Genomic DNA, 27,841 nt, shown 5'->3' with positions numbered 1-27,841 from the left:
TGTATTTTGAGTTGTCTCTCTCTTAATGTTCCCATTGGAATTATCTTGGAATGAGACATGCCAACTGCTCAGCTCATCTTCCCTGTTTTGTGGTCTTTGTTGTCTTGCTGTTGTTGGAGACACAACAAGGTCCATGTCAGGGTGTCTGTAGGGATTTCCCCATCATCCCACAACATTTGTTCTGAGGAGACAGAGTTTGGTGTTGCAAGGAGCTTCAGTGCTTGCCCACCTTGTGATGCTGAAAAAAACTGTCCTCCTGCCCAGAAAGAAATCGTGCACAGGAGAATAAAGATTACATTTGAATCTGAATTATAATTGCAGTTCCCCACCTTGTTCTGCTCTACTGCAGCTGTTTTAAGATATAAGTCACTGTGCAAGCTTTACATTGTAGTCTGCTTTGTGCAGCGTAGCATACTACACAACAATGTGTGTGTATATATATATTTTTATATATATCATTTTTATATGTATGTGTTATATATATATATCATCGTAAAATACCTTGTGACTTTTGTCACAGTTCAGTCTTCTGTGAAGCTGTGAAGCAAGAGACATTTTTAATGAATCTGCCCTAAACGATGTAGGACTGGCTGCATACACTAATAAAATTTTGCTCTAGAAAGAATGGCAGAAAAAATCTTTTACATGACACCTACAAAAGCCCCTTTTCAGAGTAGAATATAGACAATTCCTTTTGCTAGGATAACTAGAAAAAAAATTAACAAGGAAGTCCACCATATTTTCATTTATGTAATTTTCAGAAAAAGTGAGTCTTCTCTGTGTTTCCTACTCAGTTCAGAAACAATCCAGTTTGTGACTTACAGGTGATTTTTACAAAGCTATACTGTACTATAATATACCAGTTACTCATGACTTTATCTTAAAGCAGCATTGAGAAGGGAAATCTTGACTCCACAAGAGAACACCATTGGCTGTCACCTTTCATTTCAGGCTGTGGAAGCAGAAACTAAAATATTTCCTGTTCTCTCTCAAATGAATATGTTTCAGTGTTCAATTTCTAATCTTCCAGGATGCTTTGTGGTATGCAACTAACAGCTGTTGTGAGTAGCATTGTTTTTATGCTTACTGTTTTTGTTTCATGTCACACTTTTTTTTCTTTCCTCTCCTTTGCTGTTGGCTTCACTTCTGGCTCCATCAGAGAGAGCTGCAGGTCTTTGCTGCCGCTTAGTAGTCCCCTGTCATAAAGGAATGCCAAGGCTTACTGATCTGTCTGTCAAAACCAAAGATGTCTGGGAAATTCCACGAGAATCCCTACAGTTGATCAAGAGACTGGGAAATGGGCAGTTTGGGGAAGTATGGATGGGTATGGAGCAAAATAATTACTCTAAAATAGCTCTCTGTGTGGGGATTACAAGATGGAAGGTGGAAATGTAGGACACTGATCCACAAGAAAGAAATGAGCAAAGCTCAAACTCTTCAGAAAAATACCTTTGGAAACATGTCTTTGACTTTGAAATTCTTTGATCTTCAACTTTCACTGTAATTGATGGCAAAGTAAAACTGAAATTCCATGTTTCCTCAGAAGGTTTCAATTTTGATAAATTACCACTGCCTTAATAATAAATCAAGGCTCACATAGTAATCTATTAATTATACCAAGGAGCCTTTTTCTGCAAGCTAACAAAAATGTCCTTACCTTCAGTATCCAAAAATCAGTGTTTGCAAATGAACTTTAATGAAGCACTGAGAGACAAGTCACCTTCCATCTTTCTCAATGCATGCATAATTTTGGATTATAAGTGTGTTTTTTTTATTAATTTCCTCTCCTATAGAGAAAGCTGATGGTTTATGTTTTAACTTAACTGTGATTGCTACGAATAATACCCCACAAACTGTTGGATTGGCTAAAGATGCATGGGAAGTTGCACGTGATTCATTATTTCTGGAACAGAAGCTTGGTCAGGGGTGTTTCGCTGAAGTGTGGCGTGGTAAGGCAGAGAATATATTTTGCTTTGGATGGATCTTTTAAGGCCCTCTTGGCAGAAATAAACATTACAAGTAGAGATCTTAAAGCTTAAAGATCAGAATAGTATGAAATGTTAGTCTATATCACTTTAAACAGTCAAACCTAGATACAGTTAATCCCGGGGAAAACTTCCTTTATTTGCACACACTTGCATGAGAGGTTAGGGCGTTAAAATTCATTAATTGCATTGGGTTTATTTGGGTGACTACAAAATTGCTAGGTCTTAAAATAGGAATGATGGAAGGAAACTTGTAAGGCAGAATGGCTAGCCAGAAATTAATCTTGGTAAGTAGACTTTTTTTTTCATTCATGTGTTTTAGCATGGATGGGTCAGACCCTGAAAATGCTTTCAATCGCTCTCACAGCTTAAAAATAATGTCAAGTATCAGCAAGCTGATATTGTCAAGCCAGCTTTCTCATGCATCCACTTTTTTAAGTCTGTTTTGAAATTTGTATCTGCAGCAGAACCCCATAATTCAGTATATAGAGAGCAGGAACAATAGAGGCAAGACTTGCCCAGCCCAGCTGAACCCCCACTTTGAAGTCCAGAAATACTGACAGTTTCCAAATCCACTGACACTGTTTTCTGCACACTTGCCAGCTTTACTTACTGCTCCCCTCTCTATGGGCCTCATTCTTTTAATGACTATAAAACAATAGCGATTTAAAATATACATAAATCTTAGTATAGCCATAGCATTGAAACACAATGTAGTGGCCATTTAATGAGAGGTGGGCTCAATTTTTGTGCCAAACTGCGTTCTGTGTAGCCACTTTAAAATGACTGCCTCAAATAAAGAATTGCTATATGCTGTTTCTTTATGTCAGAATCATTTGGTGGAGTGGTTTGGCTGCCCTTTTTGTTGCAGTGACACAAAAGTATGTAGAACTAAAATAACCAGCAGGCTCTCCTGGGTTCTTGCAGCTGTTTTCTGTTGCAAGACTACAGCAAGGAGCATGGCAGCAAGTCTGTGAAATTCAGAGAATTTACGGAATAGAAATATTTATATAATTTCACAGAATTACTTTGACCTGTTGCAAAGAAAACTACCTGTGTTTTATATTAGCATCTCCAGATAATGACAGTTTCACCTTCTTGTTCTCCATCTTGAATGCATGGGAGAGTTCCAAGTGGATGTTAATATTTAGTGGTCAGCTTTGTGTGCCATAGTTCTTAAACTGTTACAATAAGCTAAAGTAGCAAATGCAGTTTAAAAAAAACTCAGCTGAGAAATACAGTGCCAAGTTTCAGTCCAAATATCTGCCAGAAATGCTTATGTTTCTTAAAGTAATGTATAGTAAAAATGTTAACAGCCCTGAAGTATCACCAAATCAGAATCAATTAACACAGTAAAAATTAATAAAAAATGCATTAACTAGTAAGTAACTACATATGGGAGGAATTCAGAGGGAGGTCTCTGCTAATTTTCTATTAGAGAGAAAAATAGCAAAGCACAACAAGGAAATTTAACAATTTAAACTGAAATCTGGGCCGAGAGGATAAGTTAAGGCACAGTTATTTTGGCTTAACCAGTTCCCGTACAGCAGCTGAGCCCTGGTAACTGTTCATGTCCTTTTAACAAAGATAAACCAGGTTTATTTTACACGTTACCTTTTTTTGATGGCTTCTCAATTTATAGTAACTAGATCTGAGTCTGAGTCTTCATGTACTTTGTAGGCCTTCCGTGATCCTCATGCTTAAGTGTAGAGGAGTATTTTTTACCCAATGTGATTAATTCCTGAAGTCATTTAGTATTGTTCTGCCTTATCACATAGCAGCTCCCTATCAACAGCTCACAGGTCCCATTCAAAGCCATTTCAGCCCTGGCTCTGGAGCAGGGTTCTGGCAAGTCTGGGCAAGGGACAACCAGAAGGTGCTAGGAAAGTGGTAATGCTGCCCATATTAATTTTCCTTCCTTTCCCTTCCCCAGTGCTCATCCCCCAGAAAAACCTGTTAACACAGGTAGATGGTTTGGTTGGTTTTTTTTCTTTCCAGTCCTCCTCCCCCTGGCAAATACCCAAGTGAAGCCCCACCTCTTGTAGGACACCCCGAGTAAGCCTGCCCCAGCTCTCTCCAGGTCCTTGTGCAGCCTTTCAGATGTTACAGAAGACTTGATAGATGATGCCTGAAAAATGATGCAACTTGTCCATTTCAGTGCTGACCACAAGTAAAGAACAAAGTGGACAGGAACCGTCTCGATTTCAATCGGCAGCTGCTAGGCTTCTCAGGACGAGGAAGGGAAGGAAAAAGATGTATTTTGGTTTGGAAACACACCCGTGTGTCTAAAATGAAATCTATCCAGAATTTGTTTCTTGGGAATTTTTTTTAGAATATTTTTTTTTCCTCTGACTGAGAATAAAACCAAAATATTAAAATGTCTTGTAAATGGAAAGTTCTGGGTTTAACCAGTTTTGTTATCCAAATCCGTGACTGGAGCTGTTTTGCTTTCTGTAGCAGTTACTTGTTAGCAAGGGAATACATAAGATGGGTTTCAGCAGTCCCAAGTTTCTTACTCAGAGAAGTTTTCTGTGGACATCAGTGGAAGCATTGTCTGAGTAGGACAAGGCGACTGTGCCCCAGTGCCAATGGGAGTATTATTTTTCAGTATAATAGAAAAAGACTAAAATATGAGGGAGGCGTGGGAGGAATAGAATGATAAGGCAACATGGGAAATGACATTTAAAAAAAATAATTATATTAAGTGTCCTTGCTAGTTTATTCCTTGGTTACATTAGGCATCAGGCAGAAAAAGGAACAGGAGATGTTTAATCTAACTAAGTATCTGTGCTCATAGGTACGTGGAACGGAAATACTAAAGTGGCTATCAAGACCCTGAAGCCTGGCACTATGTCTCCAGAATCCTTCTTAGAGGAAGCCCAAATCATGAAGAAGCTAAAACATGACAAACTGGTCCAACTTTATGCTGTGGTATCTGAAGAACCTATCTATATTGTCACGGAGTACATGAGCAAAGGTGAAACAAGAGCCGCTGCCCTTGATAACGATATATTTTCTTTGTTGATGCTCCCTAGGGATACAGAGGGAGGTGCAGTGTGATGTATGAACAGCATGTAAGGAAGGGGAGAGGGAAGGGGAAGCTAAATTCACCTCTGGCTTCAGAAGAATTATGAATTCAGCTCTGAAACAGGCCCAAAAACTGGCATCCTCTAGACATACAAAGAAAATCTGCAGTAGGTGGGGAAGGGAGATGTCGGTGCAGACTAAGTGCTTCCAACTGCATCAGCAGCTAAGCTTCCCTGAGAAGTGGAGATTTGCATTTTCTAGGTTTGAATGATATTACATGCTGCTTCCCAAGATCCTAGCTTTTCCTGGTGCCAGAGTTCATATGGCATCTTCTTTCAGTGTTTACTTGTCAGCCTAAGATTTCTGTTTCTTCTTTTAGCAACGCCGAGTCTGTCGCATGCGCCTCACTCCCAGATCACAGCTTAATTTTCATTTTACCCCATTTATCATTTTAATACATGGTTGGCACATATGATTCTTTCCTCCTGTTTCCCCTTCCCTTTTCCCTTCTCCCTTCTCTTTTTTTTTTTTAAGCTACTTAATGGTAACGATACAGTAAAATGAGAAAAGGAAAACTTTTTGCTCCGTCAGATGTCCAGCAGGGGTGCTGAGAACAGAGCAAAAAATCTCCTTGTTTTGGAAAAGCAAATGAACCAAATAGGAAACATAAGTTCTCACAGGGAAGTTTCATTGTACGTTGGAGGATACACTCTGAAATTTTAAGTGCATTTTTTCAGTCTATTTGGAGTTGATTTTTATTTTCCTGGCAGGTGCCTGCCCACCTCCCTCCTCAGAGGCATCCAAACCCTGACTAACTCACACTTTAATCATATGTCTCAGTGACAAGTGTGCTTTTTCCCCTATAAAAAAAAAGACTTCTCAAAATCCTTCTGAAGTACATGGTTTATTTTGGCTTACTTTACTAGTTTTTACTGTAACATTTTACATCTTTGGATCTGAGCTTGAGGCTGACGATTTATCAAGAGAGAAACGCCTAATCATGTGTCTTTTCCCCTTATTTATTAAACCAATTCACTGACCTTATTTAAAGGAAACTGCCACACTTCTTTGTTTGAATACAAGATTGGGAAGGGATCTATAGCATCCCAGGCTTTTTTCAAAAGCTACAGCGAACGTCCTAGCTTTCTCTTGCACAGGGGAGCTATGTCCTTATTGCTTTTGCAAAAATTGCTTTCATTTTTTCTCTGCTTTGTCTTCTTTAGCTTTTGCATAGTGGTCTTCTAAAATTAATGGTTCATGCTACATTTAGTTATGGGTTACCTAGAGAAGCAGCACTACTAATCTAAGGAAAATTAACCTCTGTTAATGCTAGACCCTTTGGGCTTACCAGGCTCCAGTCTGACCTTTCTTTTGGAGCAGGTTGAGCTGGGATCTGACTTTTTCCATAGCTTGTGTGGCTTGGAACTGAGCTGATGCTTTGTAGCTAACTGAGGCCTTTAGAGATCAGCAGGTATGTAGTTTCAAAGAGCACTGGAAAAGTTAAGAGAGATCGGCTTTCTCAGTAATGGTCAGGAAATTTTAAAAAAAATGTTGTTTCTTTTCCCTGCAACTGTCTTTTGACTGGTGACATATCCTTCGGCAAGCCAACCTTAAAGCGAAGTGAAATAAGTATAATAGGAGAATTCTGGGATATTGTGGGGTTTTTTTGAAACTGTCCATTTGAACTTGATATTGTGTTTTGTTTTTTTTTTAAACTGTCCACTTGAATTTGAAACATTGCTTTCTTTAATATTGCATATATTGCTGCACCTCCATCCTGATGAAACAAGAGCCATTGTTTTCCTAACATCTCTCTATTGTGTCAACTTTGCATTTGCAGGGAGTTTGCTAGATTTCCTAAAAGATGGAGAAGGAAGAGCTTTGAAGTTACCGAATTTGGTCGACATGGCAGCCCAGGTCTGTCTTCAGAGTACTGAGGGCTCAGATGCATATGTTTTATAGCCTGTATATGTCTGAGTTCAAGTGCAACAATTGTGTTTCCTGCTTCTCGCAGGTGGCTGCAGGAATGGCATACATCGAGCGAATGAATTACATACATAGAGATCTGCGGTCTGCAAACATTCTGGTAGGGAATGGCCTAATATGCAAGATTGCTGACTTCGGATTGGCAAGGCTGATTGAAGACAACGAATATACGGCCAGACAGGGTAGGTACAGCGGCAGGCGTAGCACTGCCATTCTTATGACAAGGGAAGAGTGGAAGACAGCTTTAAAAAGCTCTCTTTCCCATGCTTTGGGGTTGCTTTCAGTAAATCCTGACCTCATATTAACTCCTAGCCCAGAACTTCACTGCTGAACGCATGTCCTAAAGAGAATGTCTTATTTAGTTGTCTTCCCTTTAAAAACTGACCACAATGAAACATACACGATGAGTGGGAGCACAGGTGGGTGAAGTGACAGTAAAGACAAGATCCTCATGGTGCCATAACAAAGAGGATACTTTACCTGCCAGCCTTGAAAGCCTGAATTGGGTAATCCAGAGATACGTAAGCTGTTTCTTTCATAGCGCACCTTCTAGTATTTACTAACTGCTATCAACATTGCTGTGCTATTCTTATTTCGTTTATTTCAAACTGGTTGAAGAATTGTGTCTCTGTGCAATGTGTCTCTCTGAGCACTATGTTTTCTCTGGGAACTTAAAATGTTACTTTAATAGGAAAGCCGTTTTCCAGTGCCACACAGAGTGCTGGGCACAGCCGACCACTGATACACTATAAAAATGTATCAAAGAGTATTGTAGCTTCTTTAAAAAAGCATGTGTGTGTTCAGACGGAGCCACGACACAGGCTCTTTGTAGTTAGTCATTCTTTACAAGTCATGCTTAGTTGTCAGATGTTGGGCCAAGTTTGCAGAGCTAGCGTTTTGTTCTCTTTCTGTTGGCAGTACATTGGTAGTGCTTGCTCAATATGTGTCGGTAAATACCACTCTGCCCATTCCAGTGCCGAAGCCGAGGAGTGTCCCATTAAACCCTGTTGTATGTCATCAGAAAGCATGGGTCGGTTAAGTACTTCGTAACCTGCGTTTACCCCTTCCACTTGTGAGGTTTTTTTCTCTTGACCAGAAGTCCCTGTTTCAGCGTGGATTTTGCCATTAATTCTTAGGAAAGAGCTAACCTCTTTCTGTAACTTCCAAGTGTTGACAGAAGAAGCCAGAGAGTTTCCAGTATGCCTTGGCTTGGCTGGGGAGCAGCAGCTCTCATGCCTTTCACAGCCCTCTGAACTGCTGTCAGCAGGACCTCGTCACAGGGATGTGGGCCACAGGATGCGCCCACCCTAAAAGCAGCCCGCTTCACATTCGGATGGTGAGGCCTGAATTTTTTGGTGGGGGGGGCTTGAAGAACCTGTGGTAGGTACTAACGCAGAGAGTTAACCTCTATTGATTTCAGCCTGAGGGTGGGAACTGCTTCTTGCTAGGAAAAATAGCCTCCTGTCATTCTCTCCAGAGTCACAAGAGTGTCTGCAGGCTCTGGTAGACAGAAAGCTGCCTGCTTGCCCTTCCTCTGTGTAAAACGAGACGAGTTTTCCTTGAACAAGGCAGCCAGATCCAGTCTGCAAAATGGCTTTGAAACAGTGCTCTATATTACCTCTATTTCTGTCTGGTTTATTGCCATGTCTTTTGTTCCCTTCGGAAATCACCCAACATATAGTTTGACATGACCAATTATTTGATTTAATAGACAAATATGTGACCTACTTCTGGCCAGATGTCTTCAGGCTCCTGATCCCTAGGAAATCCTTTCATGACCTGTTTACTTCCTGGTTTAAATCTCTCGAAATAGTTTTGGCCTCTTCACATGTTAGAAAGCTGTGAAAACCTGACTGACCAATGTTGAGGAGAAGCTTAGATTTTTCAGATAATAAAAATTACTGGATTTGGGGTGGGAAAACTTTGAGCTGAGAAAAGCGTAACACCGGGACTGGCAGGGAGAGGGAGTGTAATCGTGCATATCTCCTGCATTCTTCCATGACAGAAATCACTTGTATTGTGAAAAAAGTGGCTGGGAAGAGAGAAGTATTTTGGCTTTTAACCTGCATCGGGAGATCTGAATTGCATTTGCCTGGCTTCATCTCATGGTGCAAGTATGGAGAAGTCACCCATCCTTCCTGTACTTCAGGGCAACAGACAATACTTCCTTTCCCTGACCTCAGGGTGTCAGGCTTAAGTCCTTCAGAGCTATAGAATTCCTAAAAAGAGAGACCCAAAGAGCTGTAATCAGAAGCATATTGTAGAAAGGTTTTCCTACTTTTACTAACATTTTTCTGACCCTTTCTTAAGTGGTAGCTTGTTCTAGGGAAGGGTGCATTTTTGACCAAGCAGCACACTCTCAATTTACATTTCGTTACAACTAATCCAGCTTCCAAGCCAACTGGGCAGCCAGGGTGAGCCTAGGACCTTTAATTTAGTGAGGAAGAAACATGGTTTCTAATGCGCCACTGGAATTTTTCTTCAAGTGGGATTCAGTCCTGGTCTGTTTAGTTAAACTTCAGATTTGAGCATTGCTTGGTGGAGACCACAGTATCAGAAGGAAATGGTTGCCTCTGCTTGTTTCCCATGACCTATTACTTCAGCCTCCAAGGGGATGCATCTGGGGACTGCTGTGTTTATCTAGCTGACTACTGCTTCAGTGGGAATTTTGACACTGGAGGAGAGCCTGGCCAGCAGAGGGGAGGGGGATGGGGAGCGCTCCAGACTGGCAGCTCCTATGGGAGAAAGGAAATGTTTTGCCTTACAAAATCTCAAGATTAAAGCCTTTGGTCACTCTGTCCTCAGCAGCCGTCCTTCCCTTGGCTTAAGTGTGTTAGTACAGAGCTCACTGTTGGCGTGGGGCAGGGATGGTTTTCTCCAGCCTTGCTTGATCTCCCGCTCCCTTCCCCCACTGTCACTTTTGTCTCCGATTAAATATTTTGAAAGGAAACAGATGGGGATGCTTTGAGCCCCAGCGGGCTAGAGTGCAGGATTCCTGAACCTGTATGGGTATTACTCAGCCTGGTGGTAACGTTTTACTGACTGGTTTATTTTCTTTTTGATTTGAACAAAAGAGGCCTGACTGCTCCTGATTTATGAGAGGTAAATAAAAAGCGTTTTGTTGTCTGCACTGCCATTTCTCAGTAATTGTCAGGAAGGAAAGAGATGGTCACGCCACTAATGATTTAAAGTGTGTGACTAGCAGCTATACACTGCCATTAAATAGTACCAAAAAAAAGTTCTTGGCTTGTAATGAGCATTTGGCTCTTCTTGCCTTTAGAGGAAGTGAGTAATCAAAGGGGAAAAACAGGCCTGTTAAAGTGACGCCCATTTTAAAGGCTACACTGGCGGACTGTATTGCAGCCTGCACCGTCAGGGCTTGCTTCTTTTGGCTGTTGCTGTTGCAACATCTTTCCCCCCCCCCGTCTTACCAGTGTCAGGCATTCAGTCTTGTTTCCTTCCATCCATGATGATGCTTGTGTCCATCCTGTAAGGCAAGCCTTAAAACCTCTGGTATCCTACAGGACAGAGCGAAACTTCCCATCAACTCCAACACAGGATTTCCCAGGCAGTTCTGCTATCCTTACAGTGATCTGGTTCACAGCTACGTGGAGTTTTGGCCAAGCACATGGCATTTTTGTGGAGAGTGCTCCACAGAGTTGCTGGGGAAGAGTTGTTACTATTCTAAGCAGTAGCAGCTGATACAAATTTAAAATTGCCTTAATAAAAAAAGCACAGTTATTTTCCAGGCCTTGTTTCTACTGCGTACACTGGCAGCACTTGCAGCAATGCTGCTCCAAGCACACATGAAACAATAAGGATCTTTCTGATGCCTTCCAGACAAGTCGGAGCTATTTTGGGAGCTCTAGTATGTTTGTAAACTCTCAGATCATTTTTGCCTCCCTAACACTTAGAAATCTCCTTCCTGCCCTGCTTAAAAACAAGTGATGCTTCTTATTTTGATTTCCTAGAAATGAGTGGGAATTTTTTTCCCCTTCCAGGCTCTCTCCAGTCCTTTTGCAGAGACTTGGCTCCCAGCTAATCAGATCTCTCTTGTTCGCGACTGACTGTACTGCGGGCTGTAACGTCCAGGGCTTTGTTCTTGCTCTTTGCCTGCCATTCCCCAGGCAAGCCATGGGGTGGGTAGAAGGAAGGACTCTTGCTTCTCAACAGCCAGTCCCTGGGGTTCCGGAGGGGGATCGCTCATAACACTCCCACAGAGATGCCATCTGCTCTGCTAGGAGGACCATGGCCAGGTCAAGAGGAAGGGCAAGGGGAAGGGGGGCGTGCAGGCAGAGGGTGAGAGGGGTGTTTAGACCCTCAGTTCTGCCCCTTGTCCCCTGCTTCCCGGGGAAGGGTCAGCCTGCGGAGCCTGCTTCTGATCGCTAATGTTTTGCCAGGCTTGTAATTTCATGTTCGTTCTCACAGCACAAAAAAAATGTAATTGTGCAGTCCCTCCCACACGGCACTCATCATCGCCTACCAGGGCTGACTCGTTTCCTGTTACGTGCTTGCTTCAGCACTTGGCTTTTACCTTTTGTGGCTTTCCCTTTCCAGCCCCAGGAGTAATTTGCTGCTGTACTAGGTTCTGTGGTCGCTAACACAAGAGTTCCCATGGGTTTTGGGTCTTAGAGCTTGGGGCGCTGTGTTGGGTTTGGTTTTAAGGTACAAGAGGTAGCAGCTTTGTAGCAATGCTGAAAACAGGATCATTATCAAGCTGGCAGTGGCTCTGGGGCATGAATTTCAGAGGTTTCTGCTTCATCGAGGTTTAGATTTGAAAAAACAAAGCTCTGAGGGATTTTCGCTCGCCTCAGAAGAAACCATGCTGAGAGTTGTACGTCAGGGTCACTCAATTATCCCAGCCCCCTCTGCTCGTTCTCATCACGCGACCTGCTTATAGCCGACGAAGAATTAAAGCTGGGCCACAGATTGATTTTTCCCAAGGAAATCCTCCTGCGAGATAACCTGTGTGAATGCCTGGGCAGAGCTGGGCAGAGGTCCCAAGAACAGGGTTGAGCCTCACAGAAATCCTCAGAGGTAGGAGGCAGGGCCAGCTGCCCTAACAGTAAATTGTATGAGCAGCTTTGGCTCGGTGTGGTTGCAAGCACTACAGAAACCCAAAAAAGGCTTTCCCCAGGCTGAAATGTTTCAAAAAAAGGACAGAGATAAAATCTGCGAATTAATACCTCACTTTGGGGCAAAGACAGGCTACCCTGACCTAATGAATGCAGTGCACGGTTGGTTTGTACGTGTGGAGTTACTGACCCGCTATTTTGTAATGAAAGTCGTTCCAGAAAAAAAAAAGAGACAAATTCCAACCCCCCCACTGCTGTAAAATCTGCCTTCAAAGTGGGAGATAGGCTGCCTTGTCAGCTGGGGTAATTTGGCTTATCAGATTTATTAACATGCTTGTCAGTAATACACATTTTATCTGATGTTGTGATGCTGTAATTTGTTTGCAGCACAAACCCAACTTGTTTAATAAGCTGCTGAGACCTTGGCAGAGGGAGGGGGTGGGTTTTTTAATTGGTATGTTGGGTTGAGAGTGAGTACGGAGACTGTGTGTCGGTCAGGAGCCATGCACAGCATCAGGCCTGTGTGAGCACCTTGTACAGCTGTAGTAATCAGCAGGCTTTGGAGCAGCGCTCAACATGCTTGGGAATTTTTGTGTTTTCACTGAAGTGCACTGCTGTGTCTCCAGTGCCAGACATTACATGGGAGGCGGCACCTCGTGGGGCCCTATTAGACACACACACACATACGTACGTACCTACATAAGTACATACATGCATTGTACCTGCAGCTGTGCAGGTGGCCAGGCCGGTACATCCTCCCTGGACTCTGCTCTCCCCTTACTGATGGCTCTGCCATACTGGGTTGCAGGCTCTCGTAGATCATCTACCCTCCAGCTTGCATTGCAGGGCCAGCAAACCATGAGACAGGTCTCTGTGAGCAACCTCTCTGCCAACCTTGCCTTTCCCTCCTCCCCATTTATCACTTCAAACCAATGTTCAGCAAATACTGCACAAAATGGAGAACACGGGATTTTGGTATTAGTTGTTTTAGCCAGAGAATCACCCGCAGCAGGGGCAACATAGAAATGTAATGAGTAGCTATCCTGTCATCAGAAAATCCACAGCACAGACCATTTGTCTTCTCCAGCAGTGTCCATCACAGTCCAATGTTGTTTGTGCTGCTCTAGCTCTCAGGAAAAGGGATGTGTTGGAATTGTCCTCTCTTCTCACCTACTTAGCTTGCTTCTCATCTTCCCATGGTCCCTGGACACTCCACATACTCAGCTCCCATTGCCCCACCAGCAGTAGATGAGGACGGCAAAAATACTGGGGGAGCTGGCCACAAAGGAGGCTGAAGAGATTTCTTTCCTCCAAAGATGAGTTGTGGGTGGTTGCTACCTTTGGATCTGAGAATGGAACATAAGGGAATTAGACCAGGTTTGGCTCAGCTTCTCCGGAAAACACAGCTGATTAAAAAAAAACTTTAAAACTGTTGAATAAAATGTGTGCAACAAGCGAATGAGCAAACCCTCATGCTTGGCTATCTCACATACCACCGGCCAGCATCCAGGCCTTCAGGCTACTGGCCAGCCTGGAGCTATTCGTTCAGCTGGCATGGAGTTTGTGTACTATCTCAGCTGCACGTAGGAGAGAGCAGAGGGACATTAGCCCTCATATTCATGGCATGCCTGCATAAACCCATCTAAAGCCATGCGCTGTAGGCCTAGGGAACCCGACCACCAGGCAGAGGCAGCCTGCAGTTTTTCTGGGGATCAGCAAGGGGTGTATATCCCCAGGAACTGCTGGTGGCATGGGGAGCCGGTTGCCAACCCCACGTGGCTGCTGGTGCTGCTGGAGCAGGGCCAGCTTCCAGGACAGAAGCTCAAGTGGTGGCAGGCGGCTGCAGCTGCGGAGATCTTGGACATCGTGGCCAAAGCGAATTTTAAGAGAAGATGAAATAGATTTTGAGTCTTGTAAACTAAGACTGCTCCTGTGAAGAAGTGTAAATTAGAGAAACTGAGACAAAAGCCGAGCACTCAAATTTTAGCTCCTGCCTTGCATATAAACTAATGAAAATACAGAGGAGGCAGCTTTTTTGAGAGTGAAGAGACATCCAAAAATCCTCTGGCACCTTTGCAAATCTAACCACTCACGTGTTGATGCTTAACTAGACTTAAGTTCCTGACTTCAGGCACTATAGATCTGAAACTTTCTCTTGTGTCTTTTAATCTAGCATGGTGTACTTAAGTAACTACAGTTTTCCCTAGGAAAGAAAAAAAACTTATTTGTTTCTCAGTAATATTCTCTCTTAGGATCACTTACATGTAGAGAAGGAAAAATTTCAGCACAGCTGATGTTTTACTAAGTAAGGAGATGAGAATTACCGTGTTTACTTTGTACTCCGAGTCAAGTCAGATTGCGGCGTAAAGCAGAAGATACGGGGCATCAAGCGCTGGATGTGACAGGGAGAACAGCCAGCAGGGAACTCTAAACAGTGCCATAACTTCACTCCCTGAGAGTGATTTGTCCACGTTGTTACACTTTCCACACTCCTCCTGAAAGCTAAGGGAACTTTTATGAGAGGGTGGTGAGAAGTCAGAGTCAGTCTGTTTCCAAATTCAAGAGTGTTTTTCACTAGGGATCAGCAATAAGCAATGCAACTCTTTTGCCTGTATGTTAATACAAGGCACCAGGGAAATGTCTGCATATTTTTTGTACATACTATGAGTTAATTATTACCACAAGACTTTTCTTTAAAGTCATACTGAAAGTATTTTCCCTAAGAAAACAGTAAATGATTGGAAAAGCAAATAAATCAGTGTTTAAAGGCTTGTTATCTTACCATCCTTACCACAACTGGCTCCTGCAAGCTCTGGTGATGGATGAGCACATTAGAACTGCACGTATTTAAGGCACTACAGGCTTTTCAGTGCCAGGAGCTTAAAGTACACTGTCAAGTTATAAATCACAGGCCAAAGTCGTGCCTTGACATCACTGCACTCCAAGCAACTCGAATGGCAGTATTAAGTCCTTGCATGTTTCTAATGAAATATTAGGTTTGTTTTCAATTTACGTTTTTACCATGTTTGTTTGTTTTGCATTTTGCTCAGCTTGAGCAGGGAAACTGTGAGGTACATTTCTAATAAATCTCACTTCTATTCATATGCGCTAACTGTGTTTGAGTTGCAAATATCACAGGGAAGTGTTAATTTAAAACATTTTGTGAGAAAGAATTTCTATTTTTATTGGGCTTATTGGTTTTTAAAACTTTTTTTTTTATTTGTTTATAAAACTTCAAACCTGAATTAAAATGTCTTAGCCTTCTCTTGGGATGTGGGACAAACCCACTCCTTCCCTGCTAAGCCTTTCCTTCTGCCCTATGTGTTCCACCCGCCTGTCCTCTCTGACCATAGTCCACGGAGCTGTTTGTTAACACTTGCCTGCAGTTCTGTCCTCCTGCACGTGGTGCAGAACACAACAGTCACCTGTGAACTGGTACTTTCATTCTGTCTCTGTTCTGATTAAGTCTCATTTATTCTTTCATTAGGTGCAAAGTTTCCCATTAAATGGACGGCGCCAGAAGCAGCACTGTATGGAAGGTTCACAATAAAGTCAGATGTGTGGTCTTTTGGCATCCTACTGACAGAGCTGGTAACAAAAGGGAGAGTGCCATACCCAGGTAAGAAAACAGTCATCTGGGGAAGGGAGTGGGAAAAAGCCATATGCCTAAATTGGAATGTGTATTTATTTTCACTGGGCTCAAAGGAGGATGGTTACCATGCATAAGTTCTGTGTATGTTTGAAAATGGTCCTGACTGAAAGCCGCTGTGTGACGGTCATGATAAAAGTGACAAGAGGACAGAAAATCCAACATATTAATTTCTAATGTTAATTTTTAATTGTTCTCAGTTGAATTAATATGTTTTCTAGCCAAATAATGAAAGCAATGTAAAATTCCTATACTGTGGAGCAAATAGCTCTCCACAGTACCACCTTCACTTTAAGATACCAACAGCTACACTCCCAGAGTGGCATTACGCCGTTTATTCTGTCAGTCTGGTTCTCTACAAAGTTTGATGACTGTCTGAATGTCTGGTGTTACCAAATCTCTTTTTTATAAACTCTTAAATTTCAAACCCTTCTTTCAAGTTGGATGGGAAGGAAAGAAAATAATTCTGTAATGTGCAGGCCAGAGCTCATGGCAGGGTCACAGCGGGGCCAGATTCTCTGCATGGGGGAACCGGAGGCCCCATGCCTCTTTGTTGAAACCCTGCCAAGTATCCAACGGATTAAGATTTGTAGGAGGGGTGATTAGATCTGCCTATGCAGAAAGAGCTTTTCATTCTGTTGCCCCCCTTGAAGATTGTAGGCATTTAGGTGAAGAGGAACGGGATGACGTGAAAGCAGTGCCTTACATGGAAAAGAATTTAATCCCTTCATTTTCTTATCAGCAGAGATACTGATAACAGGGTATCTAGCCACATCTGTATTCTTCTACTATTTTTTTTAAGGTCTCTAAATACTCAACAATATGACTGTGTGCACTGCAGCTGGTTTAATGGAAAGTGCCCTAAAGCAGTTTCAATTTTCCAGTCTGTGCCGTAATCAAGCAGTCAGATGTATACATCAAATTGTGCAGGAGAACCATCAAGGTGGAGTTCAGTTTATCCTGTGGTATCTCCCACCACTTCAGAAGACTGAGGTCAGCAAAACTAAACTCCCAGACTTTTACAAGGAATTTCAACTTTGCTAGTGCCTAGCAGCCAGTAGCTGATTTTTGGAAAGAGAATACAGGGACTGGAAGGCTTCTCGTGATCAGCCGTGAATTTTGGCGTGATAAACAGGGAGCAGTTGGTAAAGATGTGACAGTGACAACAGAATGAGGTAGCAGAAAGTGAGATGACGAGTTTCTGAGGAATGGATGAGTCCCTCTGCCCAGCACTTCCCCACGTGGTTAAAGTGGGTGTTGCCACCACAGAGTGGCTGCGTCCGTCGCAGGCACAAAGGTCGTCTTGCCATGAGGATTACTGGCAGTGGCGTGGGAGAGCCGTGATTTCTGTGGGTTTATTGAGGGTTAAATGCAGGCATGGCATGGTGTGCAAAGGTCGAAGACAGAAAGAAGATGTGTAAGACTTAGCTGATAACAGAGTTTCTCCCAGGGGGTGGGCAATGCTCCTCACCGGGCTACAGGAAGGCGAAATTCCTAGTCGCCACCAGCAGAGTGGGTGCTCAGGGACTCTCACCAGCAAGGGCAGAATTAAGGTGAATTTTTTTCCCTGAGCTTCACATCCACATTGGGAGGCAGAGATGCTTAGTGACTAGCCTTCTGACAGACACACACAGGAAAAATACTATTCTGGGCAAAAGTGACCATCTAAGCCCCATGTTAACTCACATTTTGTAACTGAACACAGTGTTGGCCATTGGCGGCCGAGGATGTCTGCATTTCCCAAGTGTTCCTTTCCCTCCCTGAAGGGGAAAGAGGCCACTGGATGTGCATTTAAGTGCTTGCAATATATAACTTCTTGTAGGACCCATGACAGAAATTTCAGGCATGGTCTGTGTCCTAACATGTGGACAGTTTTATTATGTGGCAGTTTGAGCACATCAAAGACAACTCCAAAGTGTCTCTCCGCTTTCAGCACCGTCCTTCCCCTTCATCCCTCACTGCATAAAGCCCTCACACACTGAAAGTCCTTCCGGCTCACTCTCTCCGACCCGTGCTAGGAAAACATAAAGTAGCTGGAAGCAACTTTTTGTGTGTTACATATCACAGAGACAGCAATTTTCTGGATGGTCACGTACTTTCTTGGTTACACACTGCCCAAGCTCTACACCAGGGCTCTTCTTCCCCACTGGGACTGCCACCCTGTTTAGTCAGAAAGCCTTAACCATCCTCATGGTCACCATCACTCCCCTCTCGGTCAATTTTACTTAAGGGCAACCTCTATTTTAAATTTGAATTCCCAAAATCTTTTAGAGATTTCAATTCGATCTCATTCCCCAGACCCTAACTAGGGAAGCTTTTATAGGCTGAGGCAATGGTGGAGGGGAACTGGGGCCTTCTCAGAAGGGTCTTTCTTTGCATGTGGGTTGTAAAGGGGGCTCAGACTTCCCTAGGTGACAAAGACCTCCTAAGGTCCTCAAAAAAGACTCTATTTTCTCCTGACGTAGAAAGGATCATCCATCTCCTGCTTCATGCTGAGGAGAGGAAGGACTTCTTGGAAAGATAAAGCTTCATGAATCCAGGTTCCTGTGTGGAGAAGCAAGTAGGGTTCAGGTGCACCCACAGGGCTTTTTCTGCCATTGTGGTATGGCTTGTGCAAGGAGGAAAAGATGGGAGTTCAACCACCCTGAGAGGCAAAACTCAGCCCTCCTCACCCAAGCAGACAACTTACAGGTGAGAGAATACAGTTTGTAGGCACCACCAACCACTTCCACACCCGAGGCGTTTGGATTTGCAAGCTCTGGAAAAGGACAGCCTTGAAACAAAGAGGGTCATGGAGCTGCCACTCTGCTGGAATACCCAGTTTCTGAAATAGTTGTGGGCATGTTGTCCTGATATTCTTGCTTACAACTTGTAGTAGGCTGCGGGGAGTGGGGAGAGGCCCTCAAACAAAGGGATTGCTCTCTTGACAAGATCTTAGTGCCTGGAGAGGTTATTTATAGCACACACCCCAGTCCTGCCCACAGGGCACTGTACCTCATGCCTTGGAGAACCAGGCATTTTTTTAAGCTTGTGTAGAAGGAGGGAGAAGCACAAAGAGGACTGAAGGAGAAGGCAGGCAGTATATAAGGAGAGGAACAGACTGTGTGGAACAGGACTTGGCATTCATTGTCTACCAGTTTTCAACCAGTTCCTATCCTAATGCCCCATGGGACATGTAAACCATAAAGATTTTGCCGGCAGAGATGAAGATCAGGCTAGAGTTCATAATCAAGTCTTGCCCCAGACCCTATAGCTCCCACAAGCAAGACTGACTTTTTCACAGGTGTCTTCATCTTCATCCTTCAACCAAGCCTGCTCTTCTGTCAATGGACATAATGGACCACTGTGATAACTAATTCATTAGTGCTACAGATATTGGTAGCCTAGCTTTGTGGGGGTCTTGAGGATGAGGAGTTGTTGAGGGTTTTCAGGCCTTAATTTATAAATGAAGTGGCATGACTTCAGATTTTTAAAACTTGTTACTACCTTTGCACAGAAATAACTAGGTTCATATTGTGCTCAGTAAGAAGAGCATTATGCGTCAAAGGTTGTCTTCCTTTAGGAGCAGCTTTCCTGTTCCCTTCAGTGCACTATTGTGCCTTCATATGGAATAATCTGCCTGTCTGAGTCCCATATCCCATCCCTGTGCCCTCACCTCTGGCTTTTCTTTGGGGATCTCCAGGGAAGTTATAAATTCTGCTTCTAGATCAAGCTAAACAAATCCCCAAAATCAACCTGTCTCAGTTGTACCTCTCTCTTTTGCTCTGAGTGCCAACATGATCCAGCCCCTCTGGAGGACTACACAGTTTTACCTTCTCAACTGTACTAGAGAAGGGCAAACATGTCCACATCTGAGGAACCTTTGAACATGAGCAGAGGCACAGCTCTGGGTTCTTGGAGAATCTGAAATACAGCATTTCTGGGGATGGACAGCAGCTGAGCTGTTGCTTTAAGAGTCCTACTTTAAGCATTTGTGTCTGTATTAGTTTGATCTGTGGTCTGAAATAATGCAGTGGGTCTTGAAGGAGCATAGTTCTCAGTCTGACAGAAGAAAGCAAGAAAAAAAGTGGCTTAAAACCATCACTGTCCTCACTGGACTTCACATTGCCCAGAGTAATCTATATAGCCTGTTAGCTTTAGGTGTGGGGATGCTGCCTAGTTACAGCAGTGTGTCCTGTCTTCTGGAAGAGCAGCGTTGCCCAGATCTGTGCTATTTGCACATCCGCTGTGCTCTATCTAATCAAGGTCCTCAGAGCACTCCAAAGCACTTTCCAGTGTTTTCTTTACCCACAACTGGAGACTTTACATCCTCTTTTATGTCACAGTAACTCTTACTACTGCAGCTTTTCTAGGAAAAGTCAAGCAGCATTGTGTTTCTGTCCCCAGGCCATATGGGCAGTAGATTTTTATTGTATTGAGCATTAAAGTGGCCATATCCTGTGGCATCCTAAGACTGTTGGAGGTTTCACTAATAAAGCTGGGAGGTTATTTCATTTTTACTCTTCTCAAGGAATAAAAAGCTAATGGAAAAGCCATCTTGTGGAAACTGGATATTTCCTTCTTGGTCCAAACAGTAGTTCTAGAAACATCATGAGCACAAACTGATTTTCAAGCAGGTGAAATAGCTGAAGTTTACAGAAGAATATTGCTGAGTAGTTTATTCCACAGATTTAAGGATTTTAGGATAAACTTTCAAGGGGTCTAGAAGCGTACTGTAAGCAGAATTTCATTTATTATTTACTAAAAGAGTTGAAACTCTCGGGTATTCATTAGGAGAGAGGAGTGGTACAGACTGCTCAAATATTCTCTCTGTGGCGTTAGAAGTGCAGATACAACAGGCTCCTGCTATCAAAAGAGAAACACTAGAACTTGTAGGATAAGATAACTGAATCTAGGTAATAGGTTTGTAAACATAAATAGACCTTTTAAGAGGTAAAAAGGATCCCCAAAACACTGCTATTTTTATAAGTCTGACAAATAATCCAATCGATTTTGAAAAAAAAAAAAATTATTTGAAACTCCTTTTTTATATTAGCAGCACATGTCAAAACCAACGTAATTTCTTTGGCAGATCCTAGGTGCTGCAGCCCTTACTGGCTGTATGAATTCCAGTAAGGAACATGAGGATTACTTGGTTTAGTTTCATATCTGGGTTTTTTACTGGGAGGGAGGGGAAAGAAGAAAGGAAAAGAAGGGCGTTTTCCTAGATTATACTGTGATGAGAAAACCTGGCTTGACTGACTTTCCAGGGACAAAAATGACTATGATTTCAGACAGCAATGTCTCTTTTATGTTCTTTTTTTCTACATTTTTTTTAACAAAGGGAAGTGAAGAGCTGTTTATGTTTTTCCTCCCCCCTCTCTCTCCTCAGGGTTTTTCTTCCAGCATACAGTTCGTTATCAAGTTTCAGAGTGTGCTTTGCAGCACTGAGTAACGCACTGGATAAAAACACCAAACATTTGATATCTTAGAATAACAAATCAGTTGGGAAGGAGCTTTTCTGCTGCTGTTGCTTCCACCCATGTTGTACTTAGAGGTGTATTGCCAAAATAAAAACAAAGAATGCAGTTTGTGTTTTAGGTATATACAATAGATGAGTTACTGGTAACACTTTGTAGCCTTAAGTATGTAAAGGAAGAAAAGCACAGCAGAATTTCTTACCCCAAAACATGAGGTAATTCAGCAGATTCAAAGACAAGAATATGAAAAAATGGTGCAGATTTTTGTTTAAAACACAAATTAAAAAAACTAATATTGAGAACACAGTGTGAGCAAAATGCCCATTTTTTTCTTGTAGCATCTTGAAAACAACAAGGCCAGAAGCTTTGGGGTGATGCTGCCTTTGGGTTGGTGATGACTAACAGACCACTAGCTTTTTTTTTGTAATATAATAACAAAGTGGAATATGTTTGAAAATGTTCTTGCTGGATAATGAGGAACACCCAAACGTTTATTCAGTGTGTGGCAAGCTTTTCTGGTTTGTTGTGAGCCTGTGTGCCCTAACAACATCAGTTTGGAGTCAATAATACAGGAGAACCTTCCCTCTATGCAGAGCCTGATGTCTGCAGAGGGCCATTATTACTCTATTTTCATCACTCTGTGGAGTCCTAACCATGGACCACTTCAGGTGCCACACAAAGTGTTTGCTTCTACTCATAAACATCTAAGAGCGGGTGGATGCAGGTGATAAATCAAACACAAGAAACCAGTGCTAAAGTGTTGGTCTGCAGGTTAGGAAATACTAAATCTAACCTTTCTTTTTGCAGTTTTCACTGCTAAAGGGAAGGGTTTGTAGGAGGATGAGGCAGTTTTCTGGGCAGGTTCCTCCATGCACAACAGGCAGCATAAGAAACCGCAGATCAGTGCTTGGAAGGTGCTGCAGCAGGCTGACCAGAACTGTGGACTGACCAGGACGTGGCCAAATGAAAGCCTAAATGCTAGCGAGGCTGCCTGTGAGAAGCTTCAAAAGTGAAAACAAACAACTTGTATTTCACATAGTAGGCAACAAGGAGCAAGTGGCAAGACCATGCGAGGGGTGGTTACGACAACAGGCTGGGAAAATGATCTTTGCAGAGACATTGCAAATGGATACCAGCAGGAGGAAATTACCCTGTCAAGATAAGAGGAAAAGGTGTTTTGTTATCCTAACTTGAGATGAGAATCGAGATGTGGACGGTCAGGAAAGGCTGTATTTTGCAGATGCTTCTTTTAAAACATCTTTAAGAATTAAACACAGCCAGGACATGAGAACGCAGAGTAAGAAGCAAATCCAAGGATACAGCAAAGTTGCCAGCCTGAATGCCATGCGGTGTAAGGACATCATTCCCTCTAGTCAAGGTGTGGAGTAGAAAGATAAATCTGTGTTGAAGAAGCTGGTTGAATTATTTCTCACAAATAAGTTTACAAAAAGTAAAGAGTAGAGGGAAAAGAGACAATCCCCTGGGTTCTGAAGGTTGGACTAGAAAATTCTTCAAGAGGACACCCTGAAAGAACAGAGTGGAGGAGATCCAGGGAAGGATGGTGCCATGGAAGCCAGAGGGAGGAAAGGCTAATGGAAAGAGCAACATCAAAGTGCTGGTTTCTAGATTCTGTCATGGAGGAACTTAAGTGTCCCTCCTAGTTCTCCTGCAGAGCTGCTTGGCAGTACCCACTAGGACAGGGGACTGAAGCCTGCAGATGTTTTTCAGCAGAGGACTGGGTCAGGGCTTGCCAACTGGCAAGCCACAAAGCTTGCAGTCAAGGTGCATGCTTTCTCTGAAATACTTCTGCGTGCCTGCAGTGCTAGTCCTACTCCTGCTGTTAAAAAGCCAAAAGGGTTACTGGAAGAGCTATTTAAACTAAAGCTGAGGTTGACTGAAATTAACATACAGTGAAAAACACTTGAGCAGAGTTATCAAGGGTTGAAGAGGTTGCATAGGAAAGACAAAGTAGCAAAGGGCCTGGCTTGACTCTTAGAGGCAAGCGGGACAGTAATATAACTTTTTACCTTTTGTGAGAGAGAGCTGTGGTTCTGCAGTGGAGCCATTTTGCTTGGTGATTGACTTGTCTTCTGAGCAACTTTTTTCTCTTCTGGGTTGGGATGCAACAGTGGAATACGGTAGAAACAATACTAACCAGCACAAATTGAGTTTTTAAACATCCCTGGTAGCCCAAAGTAGCAGAGTTTGTCTCTGCAGCTTGACCTCACACAGCACTTGAGGAAATGCCCATGCTCAGTGTGAGGGTTTCCAAAATTCATCTTAATTTCTAGATTTCAGAATAGTATTTGTTATTTTCTTTAACCACTTCACAAAATATATTTCACAGCTACTGTTGTTGGGGAAGGAACATGCCAAATCCTGCCCATTGTGAGTAAGCCAAGAGGGTAACCATGGGAGCAGCGTTTTACTCATCATTGGATCCTATAACCCTCTACCAAGAAAGAAAATATTCCAAGTTACCTTGCAGTTGAGGAAGAGCTGAAAAAGGGCATTGGGGTGCTTTTATTTCTCTTCTCTGATCCAAAAGAAATTAGTATGACCAAGAAAACCGTATGTATTGTAGATATAGCTATACTCAGATTAATTTTCCTGTAATTTAACAGTGTGGATTTGTCTGCCCTTTACAGGCATGAATAACCGTGAAGTCTTGGAGCAAGTAGAGCGTGGTTATCGGATGCCGTGTCCTCAGGACTGTCCCATCTCCTTGCACGAGCTTATGATCCACTGCTGGAAAAAAGACCCAGAGGAGCGTCCAACTTTCGAATATTTGCAGGGTTTCCTTGAAGACTACTTCACTGCAACAGAACCCCAGTACCAGCCCGGTGACAACCTGTAAATCCCTTGTCTCCAGACACTGTCATGAATTACCAGGTGTTCCTCAGCCCTGCCCCACCTGCCCTCCAGCTTCCAACTCCGTGATCGGCTTCTCCAGAGTGCAGCATCTTCCAGCACCGCTGTGCACAGGAGGGGCTGGAGCTGGGAACTTCCGCAGCCCTTGCCTATGACCACTTGTCCTAATACTCTGAATGTCCTGGATGAAAAGGAGAAAAACACTTGTTTTTCCTTAATCAAAGACTCCAAAACTGCATTGTATTGATGTTATGTAAACTGCAAAACCTCTGTTCATTGTAAATAGTAACTCAGTGCCAATAACTGATCCTAGTGCTTTCCTTTTTTTAAAACGCAAAACCTATGTGATTTTAACTAGTCTTCTCCTGATTCAACTAAAAGTATTATTTTCCAGAAGTGGCCTCTTTGTCTAAAACATTTTTTTTCATGTTTTAACAAATAAAATAAAAAAAAAATCAGGACAGGTGTTTGGTTTTTTGCTTTTTTATATATAAAATATATATAATATATATACATACCTGTACATACAGTATATGGGTGCTATTGCAGAGGAAACTCATTTGGAATGGAATGAATCCTGCTGCAGCAGTACCCAGAAAGCGATAATTTTACTGCAGACATGAAAACACTGGTGGGATTCTGAAAGCCAGTGATCTAATTTTTGGCTTTTGCCAAGCATGATTTTTTTAAATTGGATTGCACTTTTTGTTTATGATTATGTACCTGTAGATGGTTGTAACTTTGCTCTTTCAGGAATCATGTGCTGTATTTACAGTAATGTTTCCAATGTTTGACAAGTGTGTGATGATTTGTTCTTGAAATTAAAACAAACATATTTAAAGCAAGAAAACTACACCATCACCGTTTGAACTGGAAAATTGAAACTGCAAGGACTTCTTGTATCAAAACATGTATACTGAAATGTTTCAAAAAGATTTATTAAACAGTGTAACCACATTCAGATGGTCTTAAAATCATAGCATTTTAGCCATGTCCACCTGCTAAACTGTTGGTCATGCAACTAGGACTTTTCTGTTTTATGTGTAACATTTTTCCATTGTAAAGTAAGTGTGTTAAATGTCCTGTACCGCTAATGAAATTACTTTCTCTGTGTCTGCAAGTTCTCCAGTGGAATTACTATGCACTTCTTTACATTTCATGGGGGATGCACAGAACAAAGTATTACCTTTTCAGTTGTCTGTACCAGCCTTGAATTACTTACGTTTAACCAAAAAAAAAAAAAAAAATTCCTTTCTATTTCTATTGAGTTTTTAATACTGAGTTGCAAATTTTAAAGTCTTAATTACATTTTGTTATGGTTTATTTGCAAGTTTACATTTTAAAACTGTTTAACTTTCTTAATTTAGTAATTAAAAAAAAAGAGCATTTTACATTTGGATAGTTGTTCTTTTGTTTAACCTGTGGAGGTAATGGTGGAGATGAGATTAAAACTTTTCAAGAAGGGGTGTCATGCCATTTGGGGCATCATATTTCATAGGAGTATGCAGACCAGTTACCTATGGGACATCATTTTCCAAATTATGAAGTCAGTATGTTTTTAAACAGCTGGAGTTCAACTGCAAGGAAGATGGCTGATTGCATAGCTAGTCTTTCATTTCTCTGTTCTACAACCAGTATATTATTTAATAGTTCTGTTGCATTTAACGTGAATATTTTTACATTTACAAGTGTTGCAGGAAAAGATTTTCTGACTTGTATTGCTGTTATTGCTTTAAAATATTGTGACCAAGTAAGACTTCCTGACAGTTGAAACTTTTTTTTTTAATTATTTAATACTTAGATTGTGAATTCATACTCTGAATATTCATACATTTTCTAAAGAGAACCTTTTTCTGTTCCTGAAAACTAACCCAATAATGAATTGAGATTCAGAGAACAAATTATCATCATTGTTTTAGTATTTTCTATACAAAACATTGACTGAAAATCCTCTTGCAAAGGAACGTTCCACACTTAGCCTTTTTTTGAAGTGTGAATTTATATGGCAATGTTGCTTGTTACCAGATTTCCATGATAAATTGGTTAACGTTTTACATGTAGAGTCTATAAGTAATGTTATGTACATGATATATTCAATGTTGCTGTACCTGTAGCTGTGGAGTACTGAAGAGGCCATAATTCTTGTTGGACTTCTAGCTTCCTCTTAGTACTTACAAAGCAAGTTGTGGTCCTCTTTTTTCCCACAGCTACCCCCCTGCCTTAAAACGTCATCCACTGAACTGAGGACTCCATAGTAACTCAGCGGGCTGGCGAAGCCAAAACGTCACACACTCAGCCCACTGCTTGGTGGCAAAGCATGGCCATTCTGCCAAGTTCCTCAGCAGCCTTTGCTGTGCCACAAACTTAAGTGCAGTTTCCACCTGTAATGCGGGATGAGCCTAAAACATTAGTTTTGCCTATGTCTCTTGTTGGAAATAAGACTCAGATGGGGCGTTGTTGGGGTTTTATGGCCTTTACTTCTGATTCTTGGGCTTGTTGTTTCTTGTATAGCCTTCGGTCTTTGAGTACCACGTTGGTCTCTGCCGCATCTCTGCCTGCAGCTGGCTTGTGTGCAGACTGGTGCCGCTGTTGAGTGGCAAATCCAGACCATTTCTCATCGGTAGCTCTTCTGCTTCTTTTTCTTAATGTTGGGAGTTTTGTTGTTTGGGTTTTTTAATCTCTCAAATAAAAACATTAGCAAAAATTTAAACAAGGTTGTTAGCATTTTTGCTATAAATTAATAAAAAACATTTTCTTAAGCACTGTTGAATTATCAGATTAAAAATCTCCTGTTCCCTCCAGTAATTTTTTTTAATGTAAGGCTAAATAAATGCTATCCAGATCAAAACAGTTGGCCAAACACTCTGCCCACAAACCCACATGACTCAAGTGATCCGTGGTGTGTTGGCGAAGATCCAGGTAAGGTGATCTACCAGCAGCTGAAAGGACTCCATTGGGTGACCCAGGCGCCTCTAGGCCAAGCTTAATCCAATACCAGTCCCAGAAAAAATGACAGGTGGAAATGCAACACTGCCGCAAAAGGGACAGTTAGTACAATGAATACCTGTTGATATATTTCTATGGGAAGGGAACGACATGAGACTTGGTACAAAGGTACAAAAGGTCCAAAGTTTGTCAAAGGCACTAGCATGCCTTTCTTTGGCTTCTGCAAACAGCGTTCAACTTAGTTCTATGTAACGCTGTGGTTTTGATTTAATTACCACTGTAGAAAAGCAAAGTAAATACAAAATAGAAGAGTGATTAATTGCTAAAATTACGAGAACAATCATAAATGGAAAACCTATCCCCAGTGCGAGTGTTTCTCCTGAAGCATCTAGCCTGGAAAGGACTACTTGCAGACCGAGAAGGCAGATTGCTAAATGTATTTGACCTTGCCACGTAACTTCAAGGTGAGTGGGAAGTTGCTCAGTTTTATTTTAATATGCACCATCCTTTTCTCAAATACTGCAATAAAGAATGCAGTACACTAACGAATGCTACCACATTGTACCCAAGGGGTTTAAGGGCCTCACATGAGGCTGAGCCCAAGCATGCAAGAGCTATTAGGAGATATACAGTAGCTCCTCTTCTAATGTGTAGACAATATTCATTCATCAAAGAAGGCTTTTCCTGTCTAATGGGAAATTACCACCAGCAGTGCAGACAAAAGGATATTTATTTTCTCCAATCGTGTCAGTTTGAGGGTCTGTCTGTCTTTCAAGAATAATTGAAGTCTGTTTGTAGCTCAGAAATCTCATTGTGTTCTGCAGTCTCTGTAAGCAGTGATTA

The 27,841-nt window shown here is 42.1% G+C and overlaps 1 protein-coding gene across 3 annotated transcripts in view; it reads left to right on the top strand.

Annotated features, from left to right (window-relative positions):
• Window positions 1–24,485, top strand: part of FYN (FYN proto-oncogene, Src family tyrosine kinase) — a 36,881-nt gene extending 12,396 nt beyond the window's left edge. The window contains exons 6-11 of one of the 3 annotated variants that reach the window (XM_074150636.1): window positions 1,794–1,949; window positions 4,783–4,962; window positions 6,853–6,929; window positions 7,027–7,180; window positions 15,561–15,692; window positions 23,830–24,485. In XM_074150636.1, coding sequence (XP_074006737.1) covers window positions 1,794–1,949; window positions 4,783–4,962; window positions 6,853–6,929; window positions 7,027–7,180; window positions 15,561–15,692; window positions 23,830–24,038 — 908 coding nt within the window. In that variant the 3' untranslated portion in view covers window positions 24,039–24,485. Of the gene's footprint in view, window positions 1–1,159; window positions 1,325–1,793; window positions 1,950–4,782; window positions 4,963–6,852; window positions 6,930–7,026; window positions 7,181–15,560; window positions 15,693–23,829 lie in introns of all 3 variants that reach the window. The other 2 variants (XM_074150635.1, XM_074150637.1) reach the window with 2 other exon arrangements.
• Window positions 24,486–27,841: the final 3,356 nt, after the last annotated feature.

This window comes from Numenius arquata, chromosome 7, assembly GCF_964106895.1.
Source record: "Numenius arquata chromosome 7, bNumArq3.hap1.1, whole genome shotgun sequence".
NCBI lineage: Eukaryota > Metazoa > Chordata > Aves > Charadriiformes > Scolopacidae > Numenius > Numenius arquata.
Note: the sequence above shows the minus strand (reverse complement) of the source record. Positions and strands in the feature narration are given on the sequence as shown.